Source organism: Sinohyriopsis cumingii, chromosome 7 (genome assembly GCF_028554795.1).
Source record: "Sinohyriopsis cumingii isolate HCF-2022 chromosome 7, ASM2855479v2, whole genome shotgun sequence".
In the NCBI taxonomy this organism is placed as follows: Eukaryota; Metazoa; Mollusca; class Bivalvia; order Unionida; family Unionidae; genus Sinohyriopsis; species Sinohyriopsis cumingii.
In genome coordinates, this window is record NC_142967.1 from 30,892,938 (window position 1) to 30,915,559 (window position 22,622).

A 22,622-nucleotide genomic window follows, 5' to 3' on the forward strand; every position below is an offset into this window, starting at 1 on the left:
AATATTACAATTGTCCCTGATCACTTTTGGTATTGTGTATATCGTTGAGTAACTTAGATCACATCTGTATTTTTATGTCTACCACGAGAAAATATTCTGGCTGGATTTGATTGTTTATCCAGCATCACATCGTCGTATATAACTAAATTATTAATAAATCTGTCTAAAACATCAACGGACGGTGCTTCATCAATATCTGTTATAAACTCTATAACATCATTATTTTCGTCCAGTAATCTTGCGTTTTCATTAAAATCTTTAAGTACATCATAACATCGTTGATCATCAGCGGATGGTGCTACTAAATATAACTTATCCCATTTCAACCATCTCATTATCAGATTAAGCAATAACTGCGTCTTACCCAATCCAGATGGTCCTATGATAATCATTCTGATGGAATTCGGTAGCGCAGGATGATGCTTAACAGGTTCTTGTTTTCTTGTCGCTGAGAAATCAATTATTTCCATATATGTTATAACATGAATTTATATTGTTTACGCTGTAGAGTTAAAACTCCAACTACTGATTTAGCTACAGTTATAACAAAAAATAAAAAAATAGCGTATGGTGGAAAATGTTCTGTGTGTGGTAGAAAGAAATTTTCATTTTTACCTAATAAGCGTGGTGGTGATATTGCTAATTTGATGTCAAAGTTTCGGGGTACTCCATGGGCTAAATACCCAGGATATAATTATTGCGGTCCTGGTACTCGACTCGATATCAGACTTGATAATCAAGATCAACCAAAACCAGGCGAGGAACCAGTAAACGCTATTGATAAAGCTTGTCATGTTCATGATGTAGCTTATAAAAGTAAAAATCTACAAGATAGCCATATTGCAGATGTGAAATTAATTCATGCATTAAATTCTATAAAAAAATAAAAATATCAGAGAATCATTAGCTAATTGGTTAGTAAGATCCGCGATGAAAGGTAAATTAGCGTTTGGGTCTGGTAATATATAATGGAATTAATTTATTATTCACCAAGAGGATATTGGAGAGGCAAAGCAGCAAATGGTAAACTCGCTGATGCAGCAGCGGTTAAACATTCTACTGCTAAAGCATGGTTATCCAAACAGGCAATATGGCAAATTTATTTACCACCACCGAAACGAATTCAGTATGCGTATTTCGATGTTAGTGTTCCTAATGAAGTTCATCAAGCTGATATTCTGTTTTTACCACATGATACTGTATGCAGAAAAACATACAAGTACGTGTTAACTGTAGTTGATGTTGCAAGTAGATATAAAGAGGCAGAGCCGCTATCAACGAAAACAGCATCTGAAGTAGCCGATGCGTTTGAACGAATTTATCAACGAGGTGGTCTGCGATGGCCACAGCTGCTACAGGTTGATCCTGGTAAGGAATTTCTTGGTCCAGTATCATCGTTGATGAAACAACATAATACCAAAATACGACGAGGACATACTGCAATTCATCATGATCAGGCAATTGTTGAGCGATTTAATCGAACACTTGCTGAGCGGTTATTTGGATATCAATACGCTAAGGAATTTATTCAAGATAAAAGATCTCGTGAATGGTTTGCAAGATTACCAAGCGTGATAGCTGCATTAAATAATGAGATTACACGAAGAACCAACCTGAAACCCATTAATGCAATTACAAAAAAAATATACCAACACAACGAAAAGATATTGAAAAACAAAAAATATTTGGTGATGTTACAGTTAGATATTTATACGAGCCTGGTGAACTTGAAGGTGGTAAAGCGAGAGCGACTGATCCTACTTGGAGTGTTACCACACACAAAATATCCACTGTGACAAGATCCTCAGGTAGAACTGCAATCTACAGATTAGATTCGGCTGCTCCTCAACGTGGATTTGTACGTGAACAACTACAAATAATTCCCAAGGGTACACAACTACCACCGCGATCACTTAACTAGCACTAGTGCCAGCACCCCGACGTCGATTACACTCAAGACAGGTAAACATGGTATTTTCTCGTGTATGACCGCGACTGTTATCTTTTCTGTCTACGGTAAATTGTCTTGAATCATTACTCGAATACCTCCACAGCATTATACAATTGCAACTTGCACAATTATTATTCTGCTGCTGTTTTAACCCAATAATAAATTCAACATCAAGATCAAAATCGCGTTTATTTTTTTTAACAGATTGTTTGTATCCGATTAATTTTTTTCTTATTATATCATCATCAATGACGTTAAATTTATTAACGATTTCAGGAATTATAATTCTACGTAATTGAGATATTTTTCTGACCTTTGATACCGCTAAATAGACTAAATTTGACCACTCGATACGATCGTCTACAATCCAGACTCGTGTGTCAGAAATAGTTAATCCCTGAGACGAGTGGATCGTCATAGCGTATCCTAACAATCATGGAGATTTGTCAGCGCATAATGCATCTTCGACCACACTGATATCAACAGTGACAATATCATTTAATACAAGATTTTGTTTCTCAGTCTGCCCTGGAATATCAACATTAATATTCTGTTTTCGTGTATCTGATGGTCTATAACACAACGGTACGGGTAATTCTGAATATTTTTCTTTATGCAGCTGAAATAACTGCTGTTGTAAATCGTCTCTGATTATTTTTCTGCTTGCTACTATCAAATTGGTGGGTCTCCATAAATTTAAAAAATCACTCATTGAAGTCTCTGATATTACTCCGCGTATTATTTCACACTGAATTTTGTTTGATTGTAATCTGATTAATTTTTAAATTCCTTTAAATTTGCATCGAGACTCTATGATCATCATCTATTTCTTCGTAATAATCAACGAAATTTTTTAACCAATCATGTGGAGATGGTCCAACAAAGGGCGGCGGTTGACCATGATCGCCACACATTATTATAGTGGTATTGTTCGTCAGCAACCAATCAAGAAACATTTTTAATGTATCCAATGACACCGTGCATATCCCATCCCAAATAATTACTTTGGGTATATATTTTTCTCCCATTCGTTCAGGAGTCCATGTATCTCCGCGCCACCGAAAGAAACTATGATACGTGCACGATTGTACTTGCCGTTGTTTCATCTCCCGTGCAAGTCTATGTGTGGGTGTCAGCACGATCATGTCTGAATTTCTAAAAACATTAATTGCTCGAGTCGTTTTGCCGCATCCACCAGGTCCATTGAGATATACTGTCTTATATCTAGTTATTGGATCACTCAACGACGGCGCTTTCGACATTTCTGATATTTTATTACCCTACCCTTACAATAAAAATCTCTCATTGGAACATCTGCTGATTCTGTATAATTGTGTAATATTTCCTTTTTTATTCTCCATGAACTCCATCGTTCATCATTACTTGTAAATTTCATAACAGACTCTAAATATTTACTCGAAATATAAAACGAATCTGTTGCGACTCTGACTGCGGTCTCAGGAAATCTATTAATCATCGATAATAAATTTATAGAAACATAAGCCAACATGGAAGATCTTAGATGAGTATACTGTGGGGATACATCATTTATGTAGCTAACGATCGTACCCAATTTTGTTCCGTCGGATAAATAAACACTTTCTCGATTTACAAATATATTTCTCGCTGTTGTATCAGCGATTATAAAATCGTACTCGGCATCATCTAAAATTAATCGTGCGTGATGTCTTTTATGATCATATGCACCACCTTGAGTAAATTTACCTATAATTTTTCTACCGAGATCTTTTGCGGTTTTGAGTTTAATCTCGAGAATTTTAGGAGCTTCTTTGATAATATCATCTTCGGAAACGCCAGGGCATTTTTCCTTAAACTCGCTAATAATTTCATCAATATTGATAGAATTTGACATGGGCAACCAAACTTCGGTCAGTGCATGATATGATATAATTGCCTCACTAACCACCAACGATGTCAGTACCGCACAATCTAGCATATATTGTAATAAAACTATAGGTGCCCAACGTTTTTCACAAAAATGTCTGCCAAACCAAACATAACAAATTTGGTGGAGATTTTCGTTGAGCTCGAATGATTCAACACAAGCGAATCCAGTCAGATCAAAATCAGGCAATGGTCCATTAATTGCCACTCGCGTCATCTCGTTTGTAGGGTGACCAAATCTTTTAAAGTATACAGAACAATCTCCGTATCCTAGAAAATTTCCACGATAACATGCAACCATATCAACCGAAATGACATCATTGTAATTATATTTGGTATTCCACAATCCGCCGTGTCCGTATTCGACGCAACTTGCGCGTACGTCCTCAAGTAAATCAAATCGTGTTGGTTTCCATGAATTTCTTTCTCTAGCGAAATGAGCCGCAACAGATGGAACGGTAAAGCAATTAGTTAGTAATTTGTCAGTATTTTCCGCGTGTTTGCACTCTAAAAACTTCTCCGCGATATTTTTCATCTCGTTGTGGAGAAATTCTGTTCGATATATTTCACCGTTTGGTCTAACAATCTGATCAAATCCACTTTCCTCATTACTTTTAAATAACCATACCGATACAGGATCGTTTTTACTTATTTCGTTGATAAAATCAAACATGCCTCCTCCCATATCTGGGGGGTAAAATCTAATAGTTCGATCACGTGGAAACATTGTTACTGCGCTGGTCCATGCGTGCGCGTTATGATCAATAATATTTATTGAAGCTCCTTTTGATTTATATTTTGATTCGTACAGTATTTCTCCCGTTATTGTCGCTACGGTTATTGGAAATTTTAATAGTTTTCCTAACTCAGCAACATCTTATATTGTAGCACCAGTATCCTTAACTGAATCAGCCCAAGAGTTTATTTTTTCATGTCTTAAATCAGTTAATCCGTTTCCACGCATCGCGTTTGTAAAGTGTTCTATTACTCGCTCGGCTACACAATTTAACCTTGAAAATTTCATGGGTGTCAGTTTATCAACGTTGGTTTTTTTTATTTATCTCATAGATTCCATAAATAACCGCTGTTACATGATATGCTCGCTCATAATACAGTTTGTCAATACCCGTCAACAGACCCGGTCTGGAATTTTTACTTAATATGGCGATTTTATTATTACCAAGGACAGGATCATATTTGTCACAGATAATCCAACTACCTGTTTCTGTTAGTACAATAAACTTTACTCTAAAGAAATATTTTTGATTGCCCTCGTATTCAGTGATGTAGTTAATGATAGTTGCCGCTCGCTTGTCATTCATTGTAGCGTCCTTGACAGTATTGCGTATAATCTTGAACGTTGACCATGTATGAGATGCACCATCCGTGTAAAATTCTTTCTTGGCTTTGTGAATTTTATTGATCAAACTTTTATTTTTCGGATCAACCAAATCTCGTACTGGTAAGTCAGAAGATAATCTGTCGAGATTAAATTTATATTTAGAAGGCCTAGTTTGGGATAATCTCAAACTCGTTCATATAATTAAAACAAATATTTAAATAAAGAATATTATATATATACAATGTCTCAATGCAGATGGCTCATGATCGGTTCAATAAATCGATGCAACAAATCCTGTAGAGGTGAATTTTGCTGGATGCACTTATAAAGTATACGACGAGGAAGTCTAGGACCAATACCGTGTCTGCGATGTGGTATTGGAGTGCAAGGAAAAACAGAATTATGTGGAATGTGCGGTGGAAAACGGTTGAGGGAACTTAAAAGATATTATGACAAGAAAATAATAATGGTGAAAACGCTATAAAATCCGTGGAGGATTATATATCAAGATTTCAGACAAACAATGATTTAAACAAATAATATTATTATAATGGAGCAAAATATATTTGTCGCACATCCTGTCATAACAAACTATGAATCAGATCGTAATGGTGTCATCAGAAATTGTAGGTTGAAGAGACCGATTGGTGTTGTTTCTAATACTGGCTATCTAAGGTTCAACGCTGGAAGAAACAAAATGTATCATTGTCATCGATTTACGTACGAGTGTTTCTTCGGAGTGATCAAAGATGGTCTTGTGATCGATCATATTGACGGGGATCCTCAGAACAACTCCTTATCCAATCTGAGGGTTGTCACGCAAAGTCAGAACCCTGCACGTGGTAATACTGGAAGATGTAAGACAGTTTCTAGAAGGGCGGTAAATTCCACAAACACAGAATCTGGCGAAGTAATTATATTTCTTTCGATATGTTCTGCTGCGAAATACTTTGATATTAATCCGTCTTCAGTACAAAGAGTAGCAGAAAATATAACCAGATCTACTTTCTCAAAAAAATATAAATAGAGAATCACCTTTCAGTACTGTTAACTATCATCACCACCTCGAATTAGATTTATTTTTTGGGGGTCAGAAATTATCATTATTATACTAATTTTTTGACTCATGAAAGGGAGGTAATTTTATGATCCTCGGTATATGGTCATAATCATATACAATATGCAAGGTCTGTGATGCCTGGTGGAGCATACCCGTTTATGATTTCTAACTTACAAAAATATATGGTTCGTGTATTTTCTGCTCTATTCGTGAAACATTTAGAACAGCGTACTATATATAGACATTACATCTAAACTACAGAAAACCGACATGTATATTCCAGCTTATTGAGTGCAGAATTCAGCGTCTAGTCTGTATCGATCGTGGCAGGTTAATTTTAGATCTACAGTACAGCACAGGGATCCTGCATGTATTTACTCGATTACAGAAATACGTGTATATAGTGTTTGAATTAAAAATCAGTTGCATTTTCCTTGTTCAGTGCAGAAATATAATGCGAGATTGTGTACGTATATGTGATTATGTATTTGTGGGCGTATGTGTGGTTATTTTTTTATCAAGTAATATTAACAACTAAATACTCCCTTGACCATGTTCATGGATACAGATTTACGAGTGGGAAATCTCGTAATATATATTTCTCTATTGAACAGTTATAGAGAGGATGGAAAATCTCGTAATAGTCTTAGGAAGGATGGAAAATCTCGTAATAGTCATAGGAAGGATGAAAAAATCTAGCAGTTATGTTATAGGAAGGATGGAAAAATCTAGCAATTAGATGATCTGGACTGGATGTTCTATCATAGATGGCGTGGTATAATAAATAGGAAATTCCTTAATTCAGCTTTGTTTGGTGAGAATATATTATATAAACGTATTTATTGAATTCAGAATTGTATTTTGAGTAAATATATTCGAAATTAGTTCCTTTTCAATGATTATTAGCTATATATTAACTTCCGAAACATATGTTTGTAATAAGATTCGATAGTTCAATCGGTATCGTATTGGACTGTGACGCTCGTGGTCCAGGATCGAATCCCCATGGCTGACAACTGGTCGGTGGTGTACGCATAATTGCGATTTTTATAATAATTGGGGGGGGCAGCAAAAAGCTCCCCCGCTCAGCAAAACTCAATCACCACATCAACCGTTGGTTGATACATATTTTTGTATCACCCACGGGCTTGATTATTGTGGGTGGGGTTTTGCTGAGCGTATATGTTTGTACTGTCCTTTATTCAATTATTCATTGTATATATTTCATTTCATACTTAATGAACTTGCTGAAAAACTCGAATAGAAGTTCATTTCATAATATATGTTTGTACCGTCCTTCATTCATAATCTGAGCTCTCTAAGACACTCGAATAGGGGCTCGTCATCCATAATAATCCATAATCTGAGCTCGCTAAAGACTCGATAGGGGCTCTTCATTAAAACATCCTGACGAACTCGCCAAAGACTCGATAGGGGTTCTAGGGATAATTTTTTATTTTTATTTTAAAGATTTATATATTATATAATGAACCATGAAAATATCAAAGACATTATTTCTGCTATTAAAAAGCTAGAAAACGGAATTAATATATCTGATGAACTAAATCCTGAAAAAATAATATCTGATTTTGAAACGTTAGAAGAACTTAAAAATGAAAATAAGTATGTTCTATCATCTCAATATAAGTTCATAAAGCGGATTCAGACCAGCTATGTTTCAGTCACTGGCTATGGTGAACGATGATCAAGTAAATGAATTTATTCCTCTTTCTGTCACAGTAGAAAAGATCAGGTCGGGATTATCCAGCGAATACGAAACAAAAAAAAACAATCAGCACCCGCATAAGATACTTAAGAAAAATTATGTCAGCAGGTAACGACCAAAGCAACCCTGAGTAGTAATATAATTTCCCTCACTGTATATCACATCAGAATTAATTTACATAAAAAAATAAAATATTTCACAATAATAATAAAATATTTTTTGGAGAACTGATTAATTTGTATACTTTTGAGTAGCAACCACCCCATCAAAATTACAAAACTGATTGATTTGTATACTTTTAAGTGGCAGTCACTCCATCAGAATTAATAAATTACTTGATTTGCATACTTTTAAGTAGCAATCGCCCAATAAGAATTAATAAATTAATTAATTTACATAAATAACAAAATATTTCAGAATAATAATAAAATATTTTTTTGGTAGTATTTTTTGGAAAACTGATTGATTTCTATACTTTTAAGTACCAACCACCCCATCAGAATTAGCACACTGATTGATTTGTATACTTTTGAGTAGCAACCACCCCATCAGAATTAATAAACTGATTGATTTACATAATTTTCAGTACCAACCACTCCATCAGATTGATTCACAAAAAAATAAAATATTTCAGAATAATAATAAAAATATTTAAGAATAATAATACAATTTTTTTTTAGTATTTTTTGGAAAACTGATTAATTTGTATAATTTTCAGTACCAATTACCCCATCAGAATTAACAAACTGATTGATTTGTATAATTTTTAGTACCAATTACCCCATCAGAATTAGCAAACTGATTGATTTGTATAATTTTCAGTACCAATTACCCCATCAGATTGATTCATAAAAAACAAAATATTTCAGAATAATAATAAAAATATTTCAGATTGTACAAAATTGATTAATTTGTGTAATTTATCCCATCAGTGATTATATTTATTTATTCTGAAATATTATTTTTTTAAGTTGATCGAGTTAGAATCTGATCTCTGCTACAAAAGATCTCGATAATATGTTTTTGACGGAGTTCATCTAACTGTTCTTGTGTTAATAAGAAATCCTCGCTTCCGTATTCATCAATAACTAAATTAACGCTAAATTGCTCTGTGTTTTGTGAAAACGCTGTTCTGATGGTGTTTTCAAGTGCTTCTTTGTCATGTATAAAAACAATCACGTGCTGGTACATTATATAATATTTACTGGATTGATTAAGATTTCTCATACAGATTTATCACAAGCTCTTCTCCACGCATGTCAATTAAGCGATTAAGGTGGTCTGTGAGCTTAAAATTTATTCGTGTTAACATATTACTGTGACACCGCAGATACACAGGATTAGTTGGTTCTTGCACGATTAAACTTCCAGGGGGAACTTGTGGTGTGAACGTGTATAGGATGTATCCTTGTTGAGCCTGATTTGATTTTCTGACATCTATTTGATAGCTGCCATCGACTACGTCACAAACTAGATTGACCACAATCGTGCTGGTTATATTAACGATTCCCGGAGATATGTGTCTGCCGCCGCCATGTGGATCATTATTATGTCTCAGAACAGTTGGAGATGGGGCTAGTTTTTTCCATGCATCGAGTATTTTAGGAAAATATTCATCAATGACATCATTGACATATTTTCTCCGAGAGTCCAGGTCATAATCGGGAAATCTGAACGTTGCAATATCAGATTCCTTGATTTTATATTTATCAATTAAAAACTTTTTTGCAGCGGGAGATGATTTTAAAATTAGATCTATAATTTTGTTTTGATTGCGTTCTATAGCTTCTGTGATATAATTCAGAATTTCTATTTGTTTGATAATTTCCCCTCATGTCTCGTGGGATGTTATATCGAAAAGATACTCAGTGAGGCGTTCACGCAGTTTATTTAGTTGATCTTTATGATCAAGATTGGAACTGTCAATAGTTCTTTTAATTTCTTCTTCATTAGTATGTTTACTGAATGTACTTTCTGGTAAACCTGAAAATAAGTCACCACCATAACCAATTAAATCATCCAAACTAATATCCCAAGTGTGAAGTCCACACCACCACCACCAAATAAGTGTCATTTCAATATCGTGACGAGAGCTATTTGTTGACTTAAAATCAGATTTTTTAGGTTCTGGTGGTCCTTCATACACCGGGGGAACATCCGGCCAACCTAGTATGGATCTTATCGTGGATTGATAAATATCAACGGCATAATCAGGAGAATGTATCTCAACCGTCGAGGACAGCGTCGGTTCATGAACGTTAATTGATATTTTTGCTTCTTTTCCGGTTATTGATTTTATTCTACGTTGAAATTCTTCATTGATTTTTTCGATCTCATAACTACTAGTGGGTATTCCAAAATCTATCCAGTCAGGAGTACCATCTGGTGTGTTCTTGTTAGCAAATACAAGCAAATTATTTGCTGATGTACCATTAAATGATTTTGATCTGATATTTGGCCAGCTGTAATATACCCGTAATTGAGCTAATGCTATTTCCTTTACTGGAATTGCAATAGGAAAGTTAATACTAAATTCAGGATTAGTAGAACTTATCGAGATCATCGTTATCTTTGACGGAGTTGTATTAGTCACGATCTGCTGGAGTAATTTTGTCATTATTAGTACTTGTATCTTTAATACTGATACCTTCGTCATATATTTTAGTCATCATTGAAAACTCGAAATCAGATATAATTCCATCACTGAGACTCGCTGATAACAATGAGGACAATTTCGAGTATGCTACCGTCGCTGTGTGTAATCTTATCATGTAATCGGATAATTTTTCATTCATGCAAGTACATATTATTTTTGTGATGATATTGAGCACACCTGCAATAGTTGTTGCTGCTGAAATACAAATAGTTACGGCTACTGGTGCCATCATTGCCACCGCTGATAATATAACACTTGCTCCAGCAACAACAGCGGATACTGAATAAACAATCACATCAACGATAACTAATCGTCGTCGATATTTTTTTACTTTTACTGTATATTGTTCGACTTGATCTTTTAGCGCCGCCTGCCATTCACGCGCTTGATTGTATCTGTATTGTGCACCGTCCATATATTTTTATGCAGTAAATAATTGAGGTGTTTTAGCTACAAATTCCAAACACCACCAGTAAACTGTTGCGTTTAATGTCTTATCAGCTGCTTCCAAAATAAATTCCTCTTCGGTTCCGCTATTTAATAGAACAGATACAACCCCGAAAAACGTATCAGTTGAATGGCGCCATGGAAATGTTGTAAATATTTCAAATTTTGTAGCACTGAACACAGACAGCCTGTACACGCCAGTGACTGTTGTGTTATATTTGATAGTTTTGTTTTGCTGCGACCATGTTGAAAATCCCGATGATACCGTGTATACGATGTTGGTAATATCAGCAGGGGTAACCCCGCCGGGAATTTTAATCAGACTGGTTTCGTTAACTTTATCAGGAATCCCCACTACGATGTCTTCAATTGTTTTTTTTAGTTGTGTTGATGTTCGTCTTGATATCAGAAAGTTTCATGTCAACGGAGTGCGGAGTGCCGAAGAATTCTTCTGCGGTTCTTTGATGGTTTCTGCGAAATCTTGCAAAAGCGCCCACGTGAACGTCATACTCAGTCCGCAACGTGGATAATTTACCATCTACGGTGTCGACGTATCTTTTTGTTGCTGCATCTTCGTCGGATGTTGGATCTCTTAAAACTACTATTTTATTTCCGTTCATGCTGAGTTCACCTATCATTGTGTCACCGGTATTTTTCACGTGATTAGCAACGCTTCTTGCAATTTCATCTCTGATGGTTGTAAATAATACACTTGAATCTCTGAGTCTACCACCTTCAGTAAACACGGGAATATTATCCGTAACTGCACCAAGTACTCGTCGAACTATATCATTCCATCTGATATTGCTCGTTTTTAGTTTACCATATCGATCTTGAAAAATAACAACCTCATCTGGATCAACTTCAGCAAGATTCATGATATCAGCAAGTTCATCTTTAGTCGCGTATTTCGACGGATCAACATTGCCGGATTTTCTCTTAATGCGGGAAGATCTTCTTCCGTAAATATCAACCATTATATTTTGAGATCCAAGATCTGTTTAAAATGCTTTACGCGCAATGAATCGGTTGCTTGTATAATCATGCACAACTTTATGTGGGGGTTTGGATGATTTTGATATAGCGTCGAGTACATTAATTACCTCACGGCCGCATATTGGCGGATCTGTCATTGTTTGTGTGGGTAGCGTTGAATACCAAACTTGCGCGTGAAGTGGTGCGACATACTTGATAAATTCAGCAGGTGGAGCTAACCCGTACGAGTCAAAATAAACGATTCCACGTGGATCTACCGCGTATGATACCCAATGAGTACCGGGTCCTGAATTCGAGTCTAGATTAATAATACCTGTTTCGAGTTTGTTTGGTTGTTTTGGTAATTGATCTCGCATAAAAACACCTCTAAAGGCTTTTATTTTTAATCGTTTAGCAGCATCAAGTAAATCAAAATTTGATGCTGGAACATCTAACGTAGAAGCCTTAGACCTTTTCCCCAGCGAGATCCCGGTAATCTTAGACCGCGTCTCTTTTTTTTGTACCCCTTTCCTACTGCTTTCTTTAGAGCCATTCCAGCAGCTGTTCCAACAGCACCTAACGCGGCTGCTTTTGCTACGGCTGAAGCGGCAGCAGCTATTAACGCTGGAATAGCCGCAAGAAGTGGAAATATACCACCTATTTTGACATGTGTTTGATGGCGCTCGGAGAAAGATGTAATTGAACTCCGGTTTTTGATTCTAGGGCTTTATTGAAATGTTTAATCTGATTATTTGTCAACGATAATTTGTTTGGACCACCACCCATCTGATCTCGTTTTAGTGATATTTTAGTTCCGCATTTGCTCTTGGTTTTGGATTGAAGCTTTTTGACCTGACCGGGAGTCAGAGTAACATTAACATGACTATACGACATTTTTATATAAATGATATTTTTCTGAATAATTAAAGATTTTCCACTGGTGCATCAACGACTCTCATTCGACCACTACCGCCTTCAAGTAACATGGCTTTATCGCTGAGTATGACTGCGATTGCTATGTAGAAGGCACCAGCACCTGGTGGGTTAGTAACACGAGTTCGAAAGTGTATATCAACGACAGACTGTTTGGACAAATCAAGATGTTCCAGCGAAAAATAATAAATAGGATATAGACCTTTAAAATCTAATTGTGATATTTGCAAACCAGTATCTTTATTTTGATCACTTCCCATGAATGACATTAAACGATGATATGCACGCGCTACATGATTTTGATCAAAATTTAACAATATATCTTCAATTGGTTCTTGATGTCCATTTATTCGCAAGGAAACTTCATTAACTCCAAGATTGTCAAATATCATATGTGAATGTTCTTGATTATTTGTCCGGTCATTATTTTGCAGCGCAATAAAAATATGTCGTGGTGAAGAAACACCCTGTTGTGATGCTATATGCCATGTAAATAAACCATTAACATTACTTTGAATAGCATCTGTCGTTACCGTTAACCATGATAGCAATGATTTACTGACTGAATCCATAAAAGAAAATAATTTTTGTTCCTCAGTAAGTGATGGAGTCATTACTGGCATCCATAATGAAAGTTTTGATATATTTACTTTACCATCAGCAACACCAGCACCTCGCCAAATTGCATCATTATCATCACCTTTTCTTACGAGTACAATTGTGTGTTTAGCTCCAAAGATGACCTTTCTAACATTTCTGCAAAATCCAAAGATGTGAGATAATGGAATTGCACATGAAAAATTTCTATCATTTCCTGACAACGTCGCTCGACGTGTTGCAAACCCTAAGTTGTAAGTCGCATTAACACTTCCTATAATATCAAAAGCAGCACCTGGTCTGTCTGCGTGCTCAAAGTCAGCCGGTTGTGGATCAGATGCAGTATCTCATGGTGTCCTTATTTTAATATACTGAACATGATCAGCGTGGTTAGTAATATCTTTAGCAAACATCATTGTTGGACCGGCTGATCTTGTGTAATCATCAGAATATCTCGCTAGACCAATTATTGTTGTAGCAACATCAACATCCTTCTGAATCGATTCGATATTATTTCCATCAATCATGTATGTGGCGCTATCAAACAATGCCATAATCCCGTTGTTGACAAAACCAATACGCAAATTAGCAGCATATGGCGTATTAGCTATAACATTCGTTACAAGTCTACCTTCTACTCCAATAAACGCCTCAGCGGGCAAGAAATATCTACTTGTATCATGAACCTGCAATTTGATTCTCCCCCACTGATTTGGTTGTCTTGCATCATAGGAATAAAATTGATAATCACGTACAGATTCATACTTAAGGACTGGTGCCTCCATATCAAATGCTGGGTCTGATTCGCGCTTGAACATTTTATTATAATTACCATTTTTCCAAATGATGATCTAAATCATTGTCGACGAAGACTGCTTCCTGCTATTAAATTTGCTGTTATATTTTTTTCTGCTTCTTCAGATAATTCAGCTAGCTTTTTATTTGCAGCCTGATTGTGTCCTTGATCTGCTATCAAATTTGATGTTATGTTTCTTTCTGCCTCTTTAGATAATTCCGCTAGATTTTATTTGCAGCCTGATTTATTATTTTACTTACGTCTGCGGGCATCACCTCAGTACTTGCCAGTTTCACTGGTGGTTGTTGTTTTCGTCGCAATAATCGTGCTAGTCTATCTTTGATCGCCGAGAACGCCTTACCAGCAACATTGACAATTGCTCCAGGAGCTTTATCACGAACAATATCGATAGCTTTCATCGATAATTGTTTTGCAACAGGTACTGCTTTTGAAGCTATCCTTGTAAATAATCCCTGAATAACATCACCAAGTCCATCTCCGTAAGTAGCTATGTAGATTGGTAATCGTGAGTTTACCGCTCTGACCTGTACGGGTTTACGATGATTATTATGTATGATCATCTTTTTTAATTTACCATTTATTTAACAACTAGTCATCAACAAGTTCATCGATAAGTTCTCGGTAAACTCCGATATCCATGATACCACCTTGAAATAATCGCCGACAAATATCAGCTGCTTCATTAATTATTTCTGGTGAATTATTTCCGGCACGTTTTCCTCCTATGAGAACTTCTAACCGTGACACATCATTAATGATATTATCAGGACATAAACTAGATCCTGTTTTAGGTTCATCTTGAGGTGTTTTAAATACTGGTGGTTGCATCACCAGAGAAAGTACTTCAGTGGTGACCGCGGGTATGTCAGGTGAGTCACTTACTTGAAATCCATGTGGTGAATCTACCAGTGAATATGTCATTGCCAGCGCAGAAATTTTTTTACGTTGTAAATCTGGAGGAAATTGATACTGGGATAGTTGTTCTTGTTGTTTCAGTCTCTCTCTATAAAGTCTTTTTATTTCTAATTTAATAATTTTATATTCTGGACCTCTAGCTTGTTTTTTGTTGTAATATACGCGATATATATATTTAATAAGATTATCACCATTTACTTTTTCATAACGGGGTTTTAAAATACTAGATTTATTAAATAGTATATTTAATATTGCTTCGGGTAATTGTTCTTCTTTAGTATTTCTAATTTCTTCAACAACCCCTTTCCTAATTTTTGCAATCAATTCTACATTTTTTTCTACTAGTTCGGGTTCAGGTGTATGTTCTTTTTGCACGCTGGCAACTTCAGTACGAAGTTTTCCAATACTTTCAAGTATTTCTTCGCCGACAGGTGGAGGTTGAGCTGCAGCTATATCAGTTGGAAGATCTCATAAAATCTTCTTTGTCTGTTTAGTTCTTCTTGCTATTTTTTCGGTTTGTTCTGCTGTTTGTTTGATACCGGAAGAAGATGTTCTTTGATGACAGTTGCAACTTGTTCAGTAGCTGCAGTGACGGGTTTAAACAGTTTTTTAGTTTCTTCTTCGTACTCAACTTGTGCTTCTTGCTGCGCTTGTAGATTTTTTCTAAATGAGTCTCTGACAGGAAGAAATTTTTTAATTGCTTCTAATCGTTCTCGTGCTATTCTTGCAGTATGAGATTCTGGATGTACCATTATTTTTAATATAACAATTTTTTAATTAATAGCAGCAGAGAGGGCCTTGTCTACAATTCTGTTTGGGACAAACAATAATCGTAGACGTGGTATTGACCTCTATGAAAGGTCACTATTTTTTTTTTGTCTAAAAACAAGGGTGACCGGGGCCCCGAGTGGCCGAGTGGTCTAAAGCGCTCACCGTTCCGGATCACTGCCATCTCACCTCTGTCTGCGTATGTTCGAGTCCAAGGCTCGGCTAGCGTGGGTACGTGGGAAAGCCTGCCAGTAGCTTCTCGTGGGTCGGTGGTTCTTTCCTGGGTTTTCCAGGGTTCTTCCTCCACCAGTTATATTGGCCGCCATATATGGCCTATCTTGTGCTGAAAATGGCGTTAAACCCTAGAACAACAACAACAACAACAAGGGTGACCATTCCCTAAAGTGGTCTGATCGCCCTCTCTGCTGCTAACATGAAGAGACATCACGTCCTAAATAAAGCTCGTTGATATGCTAGAAAGCTATTGATTTACACATCTCAGTAATGAAGTTTCCACCTCTATTGATCACATGCAGGCTATCTTTTATATTTAGGTAATTTCAGGCGTCTTGGTGGAACATATGTGTTCCTCTGATATATTTCTTGTGTTCCTATATTGCATCTTTTATTTACATGTTTTGTTTGTATATGCTTTCATTTACTGTCATCTCTTAGACTTGTCAGATTTGTTAACATACCACTTGTACTAATGAAGTTAGGGGGGTACACTGGTGTGAGTATGTCTGCCTGTCCATCACACTTTTTAAACCCTTTGAGATATCATCATTAAACTTGATATATTTTTGCATCATGACTAAATATGATATCCTACAAAACATGGAATCTGTTGGATTAGCAGTGTAGGAGTTATCCCTGTTTTAATTATGAATTGTGTCCCTTTGTCCATCATTCTCTTCTGTGGTTAATATATCCTGAACTCTAGTTGGTATCTTCATGAAACTATGCTTTCTCAGACTTGTACTTTTTGAGTTATCTCCCCAGCTTTGAAATTTGTATTTACGCATTGCAACTACATAAATGTTTCCATTTGTGCTCATTGGTACATGTAATGCTTGTATCCTGACTAGATAATGTACCTTGTAAAATAATGTTCCCTATCTGATGAGCATTTTAAGAGTTATCCGTATTTAAAACTAAAACAACAGAATCACACATAAGTGAAGTTAACATCTGATTTTTTCATTGCATTTTCAGCTTAATGTGCTTTCATTTATTGTTATAATAATAAGTGAATTTGCCTCAAGCATTTCCAGTTGTCTTTCTAACTGGTTTATTACAGGTTGAAAGAATCCAGAATGTAACATTGCATACTCAGTACATGGCCAAAAAGAGGCAGTTGGAAATGCAAAATTCTCACAAAAACAATGAAAAGATTCTCTGGCATGGCACAACACTAGATGCTGTAGATAGTATCAACACACATGGCTTCAACAGAAGTTACAGTGGAAAGAATGGTATGTCTTACTAAACTCACAGCCAATTAGTCTGATGGCTCCTCTTTTATCTTGTCACAAGGTTATTTTGTGCTTTAAATGTCTATGTGTAATATGTTAAATTAACAAAATATTTACTTGCTAGTGTGACTGAAACATTCCTGTTTCTTAAACTAAAATAAAAACTGTTACTTTCTATTTTTGACCCAGATAAATTATGTTTCATATGTTTCAAATAATAGTTCCAGTTTCTCTTCATTCTTTATACTTTCACTCAGACCAGACATCATCTCAAACACAAGTCCTCATTGGCCAAATAAAAAGGTTGAATAGTTGAATTAAAAGCAAACATGTATTGAGAGGAAGTGTGGTTTTACATCTGATCTTGAGCAATATTATTAGATGTATATAGCATTGCAGTGAAAACAAACTGACCATGTGAAACACTGAACCATTTTGTGGGGGGTCGCCGATGTTTTCATATCATTCACATATTTTACCTCTTCGGTATGGTAATGTCAATCCCATGTTATATACACTTGATTTTTCAGATATTTAAACTAAAATTTGCATTGGCATGAGTTTTTTCTGAACTTCATTTCAGTTATCTGTGTTTATGAAGTTCATAACAGGATGAAAATGGGTGAGATTCAGTGATCTGGCATAAAACATTTAACATGTGAATAAGATATTATGTTTACAAGATACATTGCTAAGATGATTGAATATCCTACACCCAAACTCATATCCTTACTTCCTTTCATAAAGTAAAATATAACAGCTGAAAACTATACCTTATTCATGCACAATGTTTAATAATGGACATTACAAAATGGTATTATCTCAGTGGATCAATCAGTGCATGGATTTTATCAATATATAATATTGATATATGAATTGGTCACATAATATCATTACTGTATTGTGTTATTAACAAATATAATCATTGTATAGAATTATCAAGAAATATGAAAAGTTTATGTAATTATTATCCATCAGAAGGTAAGATAGTACATATAATGACATTGATTCTAAGGTACAAAACTCTCGAGGCATTAAGGCCATGAATATTATATATTTCTAAAGTACCTAATGAATGGATAAGTAATGACCTCATGTGGTATGTTCCTCCCAGAATACTGAAGGATCCTTCATGTACATATCTAGTATGGACACATTTTTAAAATAACTTATTATTGTAGATTTTATTGGGTTGCAAATGCCATACCATGCAGGCATCTTTAGCAATGTTAACCAACAATATCCTTTTTCTGAGATCTAATTTTGAAATATATTGATACTTTGCCATTTTCAAAAACAGACCATCAATATATTGCATTTGTTGCTCATAAAACAGGAACTTTTATTCAAATGAGGCAAGTCTTCGATAAAACAGTTCATTCCATTTTCCTTTCTGACTAGCACCATGAAAGTTGAATAGGAAAGTTTGATGATTCAGTCACCCCCATTATACTTACCCCCTTACAGATTGTCTTCCATGCATTAAAGGGTAAAGAAAAGCCTTGTATTCTGTTTGGCTTGGATGTACTTAAACTTATTTAATGCTGTATCAACCTGGTCAACATGTAAATAAATCACAGTACATATATAAAATCTCTGCAATTTGTTGATACTGATATTCAGGTAACTCTGCAGACATATTGACCCTGTCCGCTTAATATTTCCTACCTGCATATGACATTCTAAGGGCATTTTTTGTACTAGGGTCTTTTAGTTCGCTAACAGACTAACAGACTCACCTTGTGTTCTTTAGGTTTTAGGTGTCATACATTACAGAAAAATATCAGAACAAAATAGATAGGTAGCAGTAGATGGTTACAATTTTCTTTTGTTAACATGTAGTTTGGTTTGTACTTTTATGACATGCTCATATGTTCTACTGATAGGTACAAAATCTTGCTAAAGTTCTTTTGTATTTGTTGAAATTGTATGTAATTATATAAAAATGTGTACTCCTGAATATGTATTTGCTGTTTAATTTTCTGTTGTTTTATTGAAGGCATCTCAAAATTAAACTAAAATTAAAATACAAATAAAAGAAAATTAAGTTAATAAAAAGTTAAAAGTGACCTAACTCCCATTCAGAACAAGATGGTAATCCCTACTGGCTGTTGTTACATGTTTAGGCTCAAATAACAGTAACATTTAAATCTTCACTGAGTGGGACAGGTACAACTAAATTAATTACATGTTTAACTTGGCTATCACTTTCAGTATACCTTTTAATCATGTTAATGTGACAAAGTTGTTTTTGTTTATGCCTCCTAGGAGTATTGATGATATAATTTAAATCATTTATTTTCCTGTCAACTGCGTAGGGACCATAATTCTTGGTCTGAAGAGGATTTTGTGGTATTGGCAAGAGACCCAGGACTCTATCACCAGGCTGAAAGCTCCTTTTCTTAGAGATTTTATCATATCTTGACTTCATTATGGATTGAGCAGAGTGCAGATTTGCTCTTGAGACCTCACAAGCCTTTGACAACTTGTATTTAAAATTAGAAACATAATCAAGAAGATTAATTTCAGAATCTTTATTAGAAAGAAGTTTCTCTTTCAATAACTGTAATGGTCCATGCACAGTGTGTCGAAAAACCAGTTCAAAGGGACTGAAACCTAAAGATTCTTGAACTGATTCCCTAACAGCAAACAATAGTAAATGAATGCCTTCATCCCAATCTTTACACGTATCAAAACAATATGATCAAAACATATTTTTTAAAGTCTGATGGAATCTTTCTAATGCACATTTTCTCTCAGGTGATAGGCAGAAGATCTGAACTGTTGAATGCCTAATTCGTACATAACTTGCTGGAAAATTCCAGACATGAAATTTGAGCATTGATCAGACTGTATGAACTTGGGAAGGCCAAATTGAATAAACAAACTTTATCAAAGCTTTTACTTTTGTTTTAGTTTTAATATTCCTCAAAGGAATTGCCTCTGGGAATCTTGTTAACAGACACATTATGGTCAACAAGTGTTGGTTACCTGACTTGGTCTTAGGTAAGGGACCAACACAATCTACCTACTCTGCTAAATGTTTCATCAAATACAAGAATAGGTTACAGATGAGCCTTTGGTATCTTCTGATTGGGTTTTCCGACCATTTAACAAGTATGACAAGATCTGCACTATTTACAGACATCAATGTTTGATTTTTGGACAATATAAGTGATTCAAGATCTTGTGATAAGTCTTATTAATCCCTAAATGACCAGCAATGGAGTTTCATGGGCCAGACTAGGTATTTCCTGTCTGTAAGGTTTTGGAACTACAATTTGATAGTTCATTTACCATTCATCATTAGCAGGTACCTCTGGAGTTTTTAATTTTCTCACAAGAATTCTATTTTTAATGAAATAACAGACAGGTACTTCAGTGGCTTCAATTTCACTAATGGCCCTTTGAAATAAACAGGAGATCTTGGCATCTTTTTCCTGTTCGACGACAAGTGATTGTCGTTTGTGACCCTTATTAGAACAAAGAAAATGAGTCGTTAAAAGAGGATCACTGTGATCAGTACCTTCTGATTGATCCAAACAAAGAGCGAAAGTGACCTCCTCAAAAGCCTGACCAATACATGTGTCAGCTAAAGGAATACTGTTCTTATCAACATCATTCTCAAGAGCTTTCTTTACCATAGGCCTGGTAACTGTACAAGCTGTAAATACATAAGGGAATTCTTTTTCAATTGGATCAACTTTCTGATCCAATTAAGGCTTGTCAGTTACAAGTGGATTAACCACAACCTTGTCTCCAGCTAGGCCATTGCCTAGTAATAAATGAATGCCCTCAAAGGGTAAAACAGAGACCATTCCGACTGTCAAGGTTCCTGAAACTAAGTTTGATGACAAATTTACACAATGGATAGGAACATCAACAAAGCTGCACTCTATTCCCTGAATAAGATCACTCTCATTAGAAGAAGACTTCTCAGAAAAAGGCAAAGTACCCAACAATAAAAGACTCTGAGAAGCTCCTGTGTCCCTTAAAATTTAAATAGGGATAGGATTTGCCGAATCACCCAAGAGTGGTATAGAACAAATCGATATGAATGGTTCATACTTCTCTATAATCAAATCAGGCTGGGGTTTACTAGACCCAACAAATGTATTGCTTTCAATACATGACTGTGACCTTGACCTCTTAGAAATAAGAGCATTTGGAATAGGTCTGTTTAGATTCTGATGCCTATTTTTCAATTTGTAGCAATCAGAAATAATGTGTCCTTTTTTCTTGCAATAAGTACACGTAGGAAGAGCAAGGATCTTAAATCAAGCTTCTCCGAAGTTTGATTTTTAGAAGTTGTGCCAGTTTGAGTTTTAGAAGGGCTTATATTAGGCTGAAATACTTTTCTGACAAAAGACTATGAAGTAGAAGTCTTATTTACAAAAGGAGCTGTATGAGTTAAAGAATACTCATCAGGAGCACAAGCAGCATTTTCCAAGGTTTCAATCTGATGCTCATCAAGATAAGACTCAATGTCAATATGGACACATTTTTTGAAATCTTCAAGTAAGATAAGTTGTTTGAGATTTTCATAATCTTGTTCAACTGTCTTGGCTAAGCAACATCTATCAAATAACTGCTCTTTAACTCGAGCAAATTCGACGTGAGTTTGTCCAGCTTCTTTTCTATAGTTTCTGAATTTTTGCCGATAAGCTTCAGGGACTAAATTATAACCCCTTAGTATGCATTCTTTAACCACATCATAGTCAACACTTTGGTGAACTGACAGTGAATTATATATATATATATATATATATATATATATATATATATATATATATATATATATATATATATATATATATATATATCACTAGACTTACCAGTGAGTACACATTGTAATACATGAGTCCAATTCTCCCTTGGCCATTTCAGATTTTCAGCAACTTTTTCAAAACAAATAAAATATTTGTCTACTTCTCTTTTTCGGAAATGGGGCACTAATCTAATGTTCTTTGCAGATCAAAACTCAAATTTGAATTTGAAGTATAAATGTTTTTTCACTTGCCAGTTCATTTTCTTTCATTTTACATTGATATTCCC

The 22,622-nt window shown here is 35.2% G+C and overlaps 1 protein-coding gene across 1 annotated transcript in view; it reads left to right on the forward strand.

Moving 5' to 3' along the window:
- LOC149794966 (uncharacterized) overlaps window positions 1–22,622 on the forward strand; it is a 199,251-nt gene that overhangs the window by 166,386 nt on the left and 10,243 nt on the right. Inside the window, exon 15 of the mRNA XM_089963739.1 lies at window positions 17,393–17,567. Coding sequence (XP_089819865.1) covers window positions 17,393–17,567 — 175 coding nt within the window. The remainder of the gene's footprint in view (window positions 1–17,392; window positions 17,568–22,622) is intronic.